The 13554-nt window shown below is 39.3% G+C and overlaps 1 protein-coding gene and 1 long non-coding RNA gene across 2 annotated transcripts; both read right to left on the bottom strand.

Annotated features, from left to right (window-relative positions):
* Positions 1 to 4914: 4914 nt before the first annotated feature.
* Positions 4915 to 11269, bottom strand: LOC118221652. Its single transcript, XR_004764159.1, has 4 exons — positions 10881 to 11269; positions 10592 to 10698; positions 9089 to 9148; positions 4915 to 5223 (listed from the first exon to the last, which is right to left on the bottom strand). It is a non-coding gene; the product is annotated as an uncharacterized LOC118221652 (long non-coding RNA).
* Positions 11270 to 11424: 155 nt separating this feature from the next.
* On the bottom strand, positions 11425 to 13224 carry nog3 (noggin 3). The gene has a single exon (XM_035403660.1). It carries the CDS (start codon positions 12597 to 12599, stop codon positions 11928 to 11930), a length of 672 nt encoding a protein of 223 aa, XP_035259551.1. The 5' UTR covers positions 12600 to 13224; the 3' UTR covers positions 11425 to 11927.
* Positions 13225 to 13554: the final 330 nt, after the last annotated feature.

The following is a 13554-nucleotide window of genomic DNA, read 5'->3' as shown; positions in this document are numbered from 1 at the left end:
AATATACTGTTTGAGAATAGTATGAGTATTCTTCATTACATATATTTGTAGAGTTGGTACAGTGCAGGGGAATTCTAAAAGATGTATTATTTAAGCTGAAATGTGTATGTGTGTGTCTGTGTGTGTATATATATATATATATATACACACACACACAGACATGCAAAAATGAAGACTGAAGGACACTGACATGTGAGAAACTGCTAAAATTGAAACCACTAGGTGGCACATATTCCCTAGAAGATAAAGTGATTCAGACTTGGGTAGTTGCCAAGAGATCTTCTGAAGGAAGATGTATAGGTATGTTTCATTCAGTAATTCTAGACCAAGCTTTGCTATAAGAAAAAAAAGGACTTCAATCAATTTCAATTAAAGGTCAAAGATTACCTGGACACTTCAAAATTATAGGAGTTCATTCAAACAGGCCACAATGATGTGATGTGTTATGTATGCATGTATCCAGAGTAAAGCAGGTTCGTATGGTATGGTGAAGGTATAGTATGTAACCAGAATACATATTCGTGAATACCTAACATCACTAAAGTAATATCATTGCTATTCTGCATTCTTATCTTGTAATCAGTGCATGACATGCCAGCTGGGGGATGATCCATTCGTACCAATATATAAAACAAAGCCTGAACTGCTCTATTATCTGAGCAAGCTATTAAACCTTCAGCTATCAAATCCCTTTCCGCTTGCATCTTCGGAAATCAGTACAGAAAACCTTTTCTCCCCCCACAGTTCTCTCTTCGTTTCATGAATTCTAATTTCTCCTTACATGTTTAACTCATTAGATCTTTGCAGTTCACCTCCATTAATATTTTACTCCATCTAATATCAACTGTTTGCCCTAGGAAACAAAATTGCATTATGTTCTCTTCTGTTCTCTTGCTGTGCCGCATAATGAACTGGATTTCATTAACAGCACTCTCATTTTTTTGTGTGATTCCTCTACTGTGCGAACCCCATATTTGCTCTCTGAACAAAATATCTGCATTTGGCATGTTATAAGCAGCCCACAAACACGAGAAACATATCTGACTTGACAGGCAGAACATGGCTTTTCCTACAGGTTACGTTGGTATCACTGGAGGATGTCTACTTCACAGCGAGACCAATGAAACATTCCAAATACAAATTTGATGAGCAAGAAGCTATCACTATCTGAAGGAATGGTCCACAGACAATGGAAGTATATTGACAAGAAAGATTCAGCTCATGTTCTTCATTTTTCACATTTTAGCCACTCAGCAGACACCCGTTTCCCGAGCAGCTTACATTCTTTACATACAATCCATTTATACAACTGAATGCTTTATTGAAGCAAATAAGGCCAAGTATTTGCTCAAGGGTACTATAGCTGTGTCTCACATGCCATTGTCATGGCAGGTCTGAAGCAATGCTGTCATATTCTTCCACTTTGCTTTTCTTTTTCTTTCCAAACACATTGCTACAATATTCAACTACATGCAACATTTTTCATAGGTTCACTGCTAACAAATTAGTGTGCATAGTAAAATATGCTTTGCAGAGCACGGAAATGAATGAATACCGCTCATTTATGGGGTGCAGTATCCCTTTAAAGATTCATCAGATTTTACTTGCTTGAAAGATATTCAATAGTGAGCAGAGTAAAACTGCTTTCACTTACACCAATTTAATTCAAGGATTCTGAAGAAAACATTTGCTTTATTAAAGCTGGGATCATCTTTTAGGTGCCTTATTATCTGCTTTGAATAGCTGTGTGTTTGGCCTGAATGACTATTGACACCTCCTGATTTTGAAGTGTAACATGAAAGAAAGCCATAATCATCCATTGGTCTTCATTCATTGTTATCTCTCTTATCTCCTTTTCAATGAAGGCTCTGAACTGTGAGAAACATTGTATGCAATTAAAGCCATTCCTAACCATTAGCAATACATGACTGCAGCAGTTATAGTAAAAGAAAAAGACTGAGATTCCAAACGGGCAAAATAAACAGAATCCCCTCCCCCCTGGCTAGAGCCAATAAAGTATTTTCTTATTTGGAAAAAATGCAACCTGTTGGAAAACAAGACTGAAATTTTGTCTGTAAATTTCTGACATCAATAACTGCACATTTTGAGAGCTAACCTGGACATGTAGGGTTGGTTCAGATAGCTCCAATGAGTATTTTCAAGCCTGTGTAATGTGAATTCACATTAAGCCACCTAACTAATACACAATGAGCTTTTCATCCTGCTCAATTAGACCTGGTCTCCAAGCTCCACGGCACCCATGAGGCGGTGTGTGTTTGTCTGTTTACCCCCTTCTGGAGAGACAGGCTGATAGAGAGGAGAAAACGAGTAGAGGACTCCTGTGGAGTACAGCATGGGACAATGAGTTACAAATTGGATGTAGATTGTAAACAGCCTTTAACGATGCTGCTGCTGCTCTGGACCTGGCTCTGGCCCAGACAGAAGAGCTTGTCAGCTGCCCTCTGGCTGAGCATGAACCCCCCAGCCCCAGCCTCAGCCTCGCCCCCCCCCCACTGTGAGGAGAACCTCCCCCTCCCTGCCTTCCCCCAACCCCACAGCTCAGGAGGGGGCACAGCAAACAGGAGAGCACACAGTGCTGTCTGCTGCTGTATTTGCAGGTATTTTAGCCCACGGCCCATGGAATTGACTGTCTGTAATAGGTGTCTGGTATCCTGGGCATCTTTTGTTATGCATTAGCTCATCCAACACTTCATAGCTCAATTTCAGCGTGCCCAACAGATCCAGATTCCATGTCACAAATTTCCCAATCCCAGCCTCCAATTGTTCTCACAGTGGGTCTGCCAAAGTCCTACAATCCAAAAACATCAAATATTAATTTTCTCCTATAGTCCTAATTAAACTGGTTGGTGAAAATGGAGAGCTAAATTCTGGTGAGATCAGACTCCAATTTGCCCCAGGAGGCTCCTCCAGTTAAGGCTGTCTCAGACGAAATAACATGCTCTCGCATCCCCAAAGCCAAGCCTGTTTTGTTCAGTCTCAGCAGATCCTTCGTACAAACAGACGTGCACCCGCAGGAAGAACAAAACAAAAGATGAAAACAGATAAATCGATGGCTGGATGCATGACACGATATTTACCGCGGGAAAAGAGGGGTGCGTGCTTGTTGGGAACGCAAGGCCAGAGACACTGCAGGTAAATCCAATGCTGCGGGATCACCGGAGAGGGGACGAGAGCAGAGAGACATTCGTCAGCGATGATGGAGCGCTCACACGCCAGCCATTGTGAGAAAATTACAGCGAGGTGCCGCCAACTGAAGCAGCGTGACAGCCTGCCAAGCAGGGAAGAACAAAGAGCCGGGGCTCTCGGTTTGATTGAGTGGCAGACTGCCCACAGAGGCTCCCCCTTTCATATCTGCCTGTGAGTCTGAAAAGATAATTGATGAGAATTCATGAGAACGGCCGTCTTCTCTTTGAATACAATGCTGACGCCATGATGCGTATGATATTTAAAATTGTGTAGCAAACACAATGTTTCTAGCGTAAGTGTCTGTGGTTTCCAAAGTATTTTAAGATGAGAAGAATATGAATTTGCAGCCCTTAGAAAATGGAAGAGACCACCATGATTGTATTCTGTACTCAAGCCAAAAAAATTGAATGATAATTTTTTTTTGACTCAAAAGAAAAAAATGTAGGATAATGTGACTGGATACACATGGAATTTGGTGTGTGTGTGTGTGCGAGTGTGTGCGCGAGTGTGTGTGTATGCGTGGGTGAGAGAGAGAGAGAGAGAGAAAGGTGTAAAGACTGGCCATGCTATCGCCAATGTTAAATTTTACTTGTTTGTGCTCACAATTCTTAGTTCACCGGTCTGCTGTCCCTCTTTTTCCCTCTAAAAATATTATACCCATTTTTGCCTTTGTGTGTATCTATGCAGAGTTCAGATGCATGCTTTCACAAAACAGGGTCAACATCCTGTCTGTTGCCTTCTGCTGGTACTTGATACTTCAATGAAAATGGAAAACTTTTTTAAAATATGGTACGCAGCTACTAGTTACAAACACTTTAAAAGAAAAAAACCAATGATATTCAAACAGAAAATGTGAACTATGTAGTCAGAAAGCTGTCTGAAACTAGCATGAGGCATAAACTGCAGTTTACCTTGTATGAAAGCTATGTTGAACTAACAAACACAATGTTTCACGGCCAGATCTGATAGGGACTGGAACATTCAGGGGCAGTGCTGCCAGGACTAGGTAAAGGACCTGCTAGTATGTGCATTCTGACATTATTTACTATACATACGCTTCTGGAAAGCAGCCTGTAGCTCTGCAATAAATTTTCCTACCCCTGCAGTTAGTATTAAAGAGTCTGTGTCCTCATCAAGGCAGGCAATCAGCTCATTTCTGAATTTACAAGGAAATTGTTTATGATTTGTTTGTGTTTTTCACTCAGCAATATTCCTGCACAGCTTGCAGTCACCACTACAGCAAAAAACAGTCCCCAAGAAATACAAGCAGAATAATTCAGAAACAAAATGAGAATGCGTAGAAAAAATGTTTACAGGTTATTTACACAAATTTCATACCAAAGAACAACTGTAAAGCGAAACCTGTGTTGTATATTATCACATCTCTCCATGCAATCATTTTAGTTCAATATCTCACCACCACCCAGAGGCTTTGGGTTCAGTGAGATACAGACTAGTTCAGTATCTCACTGACACCTAGAGACTTTGGCTTCAGTTTTTTCCTGAGCCATGCCAGACAACTTCACACCCAAACCCTCTGCGCTTTGGACCAGTATATTGTCTAGGGACAGTGTAGAGTCCTGCCATGTGTTTGTGAACCAACAGTTGCACACCACAGAAATCAAGATAAACTCATTCCAGTCAGCACCAGCACTCAGAAACAGTTTCAATTATTAGTGTTTAAACAAGCACTTGCCACATCTTTAGAAATCTGAAGTTCTACCACTCACTGTTATATAAACCATACAGTGCTGAAAGTGGTCACCAAACAGACCGCACAACTTCATTCCAAATGGCTCCTTTAAACAGAACAGAATACATACACTTGCACAGCAGTTGACTGAAGGTAGGAGATTGGACCAAACATTAGAGACATCTTTTCAATCATAAAGACAGTGCGCCCTCAACATCAGACACATCAAAGCCAGTCTGACCTTGTATATCAGCTACTGTAGGCCTTGTTATCAGCCTTTTGGAAAGGAAGAACCAGCCATACACCTCCTGACAGCATCACATCTGAAAGACAACATACTAAAACCTCACTTGGAAGCCAAGACCAGAACATTATGAACCATTAAAAAAGGGAGCTTTCAAAGGCTTCCAATTAAATGTTGTGTGGGAGTCGCAAACTGACCAGGACGTAAAAAAAAAAAGTGGCATCAAAGAAATGAGAAATATTTCAACATTGTGCCACACAATAATATAAATAAGCAGCCATTATTACGCAGGAACTGAAATTCTAATGCACCTTAGCTAACTCAAGTAATGTAAGCGTCTTTGAGTTCATGAAAAGCGCTATATAAAATAAATGTATTATTATTTATTATTATGTCATCTTTTAGATGTTATTGTGACATAGTAAATAACATCTCCATAACATCAAGCTGCTATTTCTTTGTCCACATAAGAAGAAACTAATAGAATTGTATGGCTAACACATTTATATAGCGCTTTTATCCAAAGCACTTTACAATTGATGCCTCTCATTCGCCAGAGCAGTTAGGGGTTAGGTGTCTTGCTCAAGGACACTTCAACATGCCCAGGGCGGGGTTTGAACCGGCAGCCCTCCGACTGCCAGACAATCGGTCTTACCTCCTGAGCTACGTCGCCCCTTTATGGTATTCATTGTACATACTGATATGCAAGTTAGTCTATAAGATTTAACACAAGACCTTCCATTAGAAAGATAAACATTTTAACTGTCCTACCTGCGCATTTAGATTTGAATTCTTATTCACTATAAATCAAATGACAGGGTTGTCTATATTGACACAAATGATTATCATCACAAACAGCCAGATATCTTGAAAATGTTGTTTCTGATTGCAATATAGAGAAGAGAGGTTGTTTTAGATTTGGGACAGTAGTTTGAAGTAAGCCCAAAGAAGCATTTAATTATTTGGTAGATCCTAAAGAAATCATTTAACAACTCATTTATTTGGGGGCACATACAAATGAATTTGAATAGCTCAATTTACACCTTCACACTCACACAAATGACCCTGCAACAAAATCTTACTTTCACGAAGGACTAACAGCAGAAGACTATCAATTGATGTGGAACCCATATTTGCATTCAGTTAACATCTCAGTCAAACTTAACTATGTGCTCAGATGGGAATTAAAACCAGCAATCACAGTATTCCGAAAGAACAGGTTTGAGCAATACTGCTCAGCAATAATGGCTGGTTAGCTGGCATGCATTACAAACTAAGAACATTACAGCTTTCAGTGCATCAATTGGCAATGCAACTACACCCAGTTTAAGGACAACATTTATATCAGGCATATTTCCTCTATCAGCAGAGTTCCAAGGGGTCCTCTTGCTGAGCCCGTGTGAGGAGAAGAAAACAAACCCTATGAACCTATTAGGACTTATTTCTATAATTAGTTCATGGTTGTTTACTTCCACTTTGTAATAGTTGACAGAGCAAAATTTAACTACCACTAATTAATTCAGACGTTCCTGAATTGTGTCAATGGGAATTTTCTGTTCTGTTTTCATAGTTGATAAACGTTTTGTTATAAAACTCACGATTTCACAGGATGGCTTCAATCAGACCAACTCATGTTCCTAATCACCCAATGTTCCAAATCATAGTCTTTATGTTAAATCAAAGATGACTGAAATTCTTCACTTCAAAGCGGTTATGTATTCTGCATCAACGTGAATCTTGGGACATGTAGTACCCCCACCAATATACATACACCTTAGCATTTTATTCCCACACATCTCTCATGTAAAACATTGGCAAGATGGGTTTTGTCATCTCCTGTTCACTTTGCACTACTTCTGTTATGTTGCCAGGTCCCAACAACATAAGACTAGATCTTGATGTAGTCGACCCTTAAGGATACCTCCAGTCAAAACAATGATTGATGATTAAATGGTAAGTTCTCTTAATGATATTTTTGTTACACCTGTTGTGTTACACTTGTTAATGTATGCTTGTAAAAGTGTGAAAAAATGTGAAATACCTTGTCAAATCTGCATTTTAATAATGCATTTTATCTTTGCATATATGGAGCCTTCAAGTTAGTTGTCAACAGCAGGGTTTGAGAAAGTACATCTATAATTAGCAGGTCCCTATAGTCTCAAATTTTATTTGTGGTCCCAAATTGTATTTTTATTTGTGCTGACCTACTTGTGTGGTCTGTATGAATTAAACTAAAACAATGTCAGATTGAATTGCATTTAGGGTTCACTGCATAGTGGCCTCAGAGAATTAAGTTTATCTTGATTATTCATCTCCCATTTCATATAAAAATTTGAATGGGCAAAATATCAGCAAAAGCCCCAGGCCAACAGACCGATACTGCATCATCAAGCAGCCTAACAGAGACGGGCATCTCTTGAGAGGTCTGGTTCCCCTTGAGGTTTTATTCAGCTTGCTCCTCTAAAAGGATTGTATTTCTCCCCAAGGTTGTTAGCAATACACAAAACAAACACACACACACACACACATCTATAGTAGACATATGTCCATTTACACATGCAATCATGCAAATGTACACACACGTGAACACACGCACGAACACATGCACACATGCACGCGTGCTCGCACACACACACTATGCCAAACACATCTAAACTAGTCTTTTCAGTGTGAATTGAAAATTAAAATGTACATACCAACCGATTGATCTTAAGCACATGAAGATGATCACTATTTCCATAATAATATTTTTTTCTTGATTTGCTTAGCTTGTGTGATAATTATGTTGACAAACTGACAACTGAACTCAAGCAGTCTAACAAGAGTCAAGTGATTTAATTGTAACCTTGTTAAGACAAAATCATCATTAAGGTGGGATTTTTTGGAATTCTGGAAAATGTGAACCTGGAACTCCCCCCTGTGGCTATTTATGGTTGCGTGAATATTTGTTTTAGAAATTTTTATTTTATTACACCCTCACATGAATACACTATGTTCTGCTGAATCTACATAGATAGACAGAAGCCTACCTAAAATGGAGACAGAAGATTTCTTGCAAGTGTTCACGAGCCATTCCACTAGGCAATGTGAACAAATGAACCAAAACTGCTAGTTAAGATAAAGGGCATTCTTGCAGAAAGGACCTGTATCAGAAAGTTCACTGCTGCAGTGAACAGGCACCAGACACTTCATAGCTAAATGGTAAATAAATGCAAAGCTTACACAGTTAACTCAGGCGTGAATTTAATCTACCAGTTATATGCACAAAAGTTTGATATTTTGAACAAATATCAAATGTATCCAGTCATGTTAAAAATGTAATCTGGAACTCACAAAATTGATTGTGTATTGTATTTAATGCACTATTTAAATTAACTCAGTGCTTTGTGGTTAGTCGGTAGGCCCTGCCAGTTCGTAACAACCTGTAGCATTCCAATAATCTATCAAAATAGCATTTATGACATTTGAATGACATTTAAAAAAGAAAGATAGAATTTAGTTAGTAAATCATAAGACACCAGTGCTAAAGTGCTAAACTCAAAATATAGCCCATAATAATGTCAGACAATGCCCTTTGCATACTGTAACCTTAATACAAGATAATGTATGTATGAGGTAAAATTCCCCAAATACCATTTTCATTTCAAGTTTTCTATTCCAATATCAGAGAGAATAAAAGTAGAATAGTGGTGGTGCATGGGGGGGGGGGTCATATGTAATACAGTATTTCCACATAACTTTGTGTTTCCGTAAAAATGGGAAATAATAAAATACAAAAAAAACTAAATTGAAACATATTGCACACATTGATTTTTTTTTCTTACAGCTTCAAAAAAACAAAAAGCGCAGTGTGCTGAACTATATAAATCTGAATTTCAGAGACTGTCGGTACTGTAGTAAGATTGTTCAGAAAGCAGAATTAACATACATGCTAGGACCCTCACCGTGTCTGAAGACATGGTGTTGTCTGCTCTAGGATTCAGGAGACAGTCCAGGGAGGCTTACTGAAATAACAAAGAATGTTAACTCAGTGTTAACTCTGGTGAAAGGGACTGGAATAAACAGTTTTTAAAAAATAAAATAAAATAAAAACGCCAACGCCAAGTGCTCTAACAAGATTACAATGCACCAGTTCTCTACGGCATTCTTTAATACCAAGAGATGTCTTGAACTGAGCTAGATGGCAGATTGAATCGATTATAAAAATACGAAGCAGATCCGGCGTTTAATTAATTTACGTGTGAGCGCAGTTATGTGTTTGTGCAGCATGAGAGGCAATCATAAAACAGATTTATATTTGAGACCGGAGTACGCGTTTGAATTACAGCCCTTCTGCCTATTAGTTTACAGAAACCTGACCCAAAGAAAAACAGCGTGGCAGGCGGCAGCCCAGCCACCGTTCCTCAGGCGCTGCTGTGGAGGTAATTGGACTTCCATTGGAGGGGCAGTCACAGGGCCCCACACTCCGCACCCCCAAACATCCAGAGAGTCATTACAAACACAATGACTTTTTACATGGGGTAACAGCGGACGGATAATCACATTAGGCCTATTCAGCTACGCCTTGCAACTCTACCGGGCTTTGCCTTGCAATCAAGCTCATGTTATTAGCAGCACAAACATCACACGTGGCTTTCAAAACCTGAATGGTTTACAAAGACATTCACTTTTTCAGCAAAGACATAGAACACCTCCAAATATATATATTTTTAATTAAACTGAATGTTAGATTGAAAAAAGTCTCTCAAATCTGCTTTGTCACACTAAACTGGATGATTAATAGAAGTTTATAAGAAGGGTACAACAGCTTTTGCAAGTGATATTGGACCTGGTGACCTTATCACCATTCTCAGCTGCATGTCCTGTCAGAACAGCATGGAGTCTTGGGCTAATGTTCGCTCATCAATGATGGGGGCAATCATTTTAAGACTACCTTGATAGGATCAGACACCCACTTGTGAAAAATCAGCCTATGTGGGATTGTTACAGAACCACCTCGTAGTCTTTGGTAAAGCATGTTGATATTTTAGGAATCTGGTGAGTATCCTGGAGTAAAGCTAATAATAACTGGGGTATTCTTTGTATTAAACACATCTAAGTAGCATGTTGCGAAAGACAAAACAGCATAGTGGGGAGCCTGTCAACGGATTAAAGCACTGGAAAACATCATGAAGGGGCAGAGTTTTCAGAAGGCCTACTTGCATTCTGAACACGTTTAACTAATAGTCTCAATAGTGCTGGTTATTTATGGACTTGTCAAAACATACAAAAACAGTTCAGTAATTAATAAACACAACCCTAATATTATCTTTCTTGGAGAGACGAGAGAAGTTTGTTTTCTTTGCTTGTAGACATAAGAATATTTTTTATAAGAGATCATTCATCCTGTATGCATTTCTGGCGCCACACAGATTAAATGAAAGAATCTGAAAATGAAGGTCCTTAACTTTTAATCCTTTCGAAAATACCTTTCAGACGGTCTATGGGTATGCAGCTTTTCTCCAAGGAAAATGCACAACCCAACTTGGATTAGTGAACATAAGTCGTTGATTTTCTAAAAGAAAGAAAGAAAGAAAAGAAATAAAAATAAAATAAAAAATCTTATGGTCACAAAGGAATTTTGTTAGTTGACTATTAACTTGTATAAAACTGGTTAAGTGTAGCAACATAGGCCTACGTGCAAGTTGCATTTTTAACTTCTCACACGATAAATGCATTGAAAAGGTATTTCCTTACCTTTGCCAAATTACATCGAAGCTTAGTTGCTTATTTGCTTGAAAGTACAATTAAATATTAAATACTCGCGCGGTTCGTTCATTACGAGACTTTATAGGTAGTATAGTGCAAAACGTCCAGGGTGCTTTGGTAATATTCTGACATTTCGTTTTTCAACACACACACAGGTGAATAGCGCCTGTGGAAATCGTGCAAACTCTGGCTAGCAGTAATAGCCTACTCGCTTTGAACCGACCCAGGCTACGAAAGACTCGTCAGTTGTAGGAAATAGGATATAACAGAGTTTCTTAAATCAAAATAGTCCTTAGCAGGGATAAGTGAATTAACTGCTGTAAGGTGGTTGCGTTAAGAAGTCTTGAGGAGCAGTGCAGAGGGTCAAGTTTCATAAATGACTGTCCTCAATGGCAGGTGTGAAAGACACGTGTCTTGCTTTTAAAAAGAACCGACGGGTACAAAGACACGAAATACTCCCAGGTCCATCCAACAAAGCACTTTATGCAGGGGAGACAAACATTTAATGTATGAAGGGACACCAACTCTGCTGTGTGGTTTTAGTGGTTTTATTTTTTTAAAGGCGTTCTGCTACAAGAGTATAAAGAATAAATAGCAGTTACTCTTAATTTACAAGATTAATAGTCCAAATCTGGCGCTATATTTACAGCTTTTACCGCTGCATAATTACACTGTAATCTAATTATTGCCGTCTGAGGTCCAAAAAAACAACAACAAACAAACAAAAAACAAACAATAAAAATAAAAACAAAACAAATTTTCCGAAGAATGGAAAATTGCTTTAAAGTCCTTCAATAAACGTGTAGCCTATTCAATCCTTCGCAATGCGAAGTGCTCTTCAATATAAATATAAAGATACATTACATCCAAGATATGTTCAACAAATACAGTAGACGCTGGTTATGCATAATACTGACCTTTTTACAAGTTTATAATTAAATGGCACCACATATACATAAAATATACATTCCTACACTCGGCAGTGCATATAAAAATAACCATGTAGCTATGATTTATATTTATAAAAAGTTCATTTCAGTTCGGGCAAGAACATTTGCATTCTGATATAATGGGGTATTGAACTTGTATCCAAGCGCATTTCAGCCCTCCTTTTCGCTGCAGGCACCTCCATCTCAGGATCGTAAAATGGGCCGATTTGGCAGGTTTGCAAACCATCCCTTCTGGAACAGAACAAGACCTTTTATTGTAGCAGCTTCCCATTTTCACATAGCGTGGCCAAAATCTGTTCCCGAGGTCGTTCCATGCATAAACAACTGGGCAAAACGCATAGGACCACAGCCACAGTTGGAGCCTTCTTTTGAGTTTTTTACTCGGTTTGTGCTTCTTCCCATGCTGTATGTCAAATTCCATTGATTTTATTTCTCTGGGCATTGCCCCTGTAGGCTTCTGTGGGAGGTCCCAATCACCCAGGTCATCGCTCCCGGCATATTTGTCCTCTGGAGATATTATAGACATAAAATGAGAATCGAACTTGCTGCCGAGTATACTTCGCAATTCTGTTTCGTTAAGATCCCTTTCCTTAGGGTCAAAGGCAGGATCGGGGTCTTCCTTAAGTTCCACAATAGGTAAACTATCACTGGGAATGGGACGGAGGAGGTAGTAATGTTGGCACATCCCTTCTTCTATCCTAAGACCAAGGGATAAAACCAACACGTAAATAGCGACACACAATTGTGATTGATCCATCTCTTTGATGCAGGGCGGTATTGTAATTAAAGTATATATATATATTCCTCACAAGCCTGCAACAAGCATCCAGTTACTCGTGCGTAGAGTATCGAGGAAGAACGAAATCAGTTGTGGTGCTTCTCCGTAGAACACGCTCACGGGCTCCAATCTCCAATCGAACTCTTCTGAATGTTCATATAGGCTAAGTTCACGTCGGTACTCACACCATCGCAACGAACCACTCTATCAGAGGAAAGTGAAGTGGAGAAGTTCAAGAAGCGATTTTTGTCGTATGACAGCAGAGTCCATGACAGGCGTGTCCTACTGGTCCCTTTTTATTTTCTGGAAAAGGTGAAAAACCTGCACAAAAAGAAAACTTTTTCTGACCGAAACGAAGTTTGTGACAGCATCAAAAGCCAACACAGACCCTGCCTCTCTCATGTACTCTCACGTGTGTTAACAGCTTCCGATCTTCACTTCTCAAATTTAAGTCCTGAGCTCTGAGAACCAGCATGTTTTCTCTTTTTCTTTTGCTGGACGCCAAACTGAAAAGCACCTGGCTCGTCCGATTTATCCACACAGGCTGTGATGTAATCCATAAACCCATTTTGAATGTGGGTTTGTTAGAGATCCCCGACACCTCCTTCTCTCTGGGGGCGGGAGGAGAGGGGAGGGGTAGAGTGGGATATGTGTAGTGGGTCCAGAGCGCTGATCAACTGGATTTTGATCGCCCTCTACCGGTGGATGCAAATTCGCCTTCAATTCAATCCCCATTCGTGACAGCACCTACAAAACGTAAAATTGAACTTAACAAAAATAAATTAGTCACCACAAATTGCGTCACATTTTCAAGTATTCAGCGATTTAATCCAATAATAGCAAAGTAATGAACCCATTACTATTACTGCTGGGCCTATTAGTAGCCTACTACTAGACTACTACTACTATTGATCATCATCATCATCATCATCAT

This window comes from Anguilla anguilla, chromosome 2 (assembly GCF_013347855.1).
Source record: "Anguilla anguilla isolate fAngAng1 chromosome 2, fAngAng1.pri, whole genome shotgun sequence".
In the NCBI taxonomy this organism is placed as follows: domain Eukaryota; kingdom Metazoa; phylum Chordata; class Actinopteri; order Anguilliformes; family Anguillidae; genus Anguilla; species Anguilla anguilla.
Note: the sequence above shows the minus strand (reverse complement) of the source record. Positions and strands in the feature narration are given on the sequence as shown.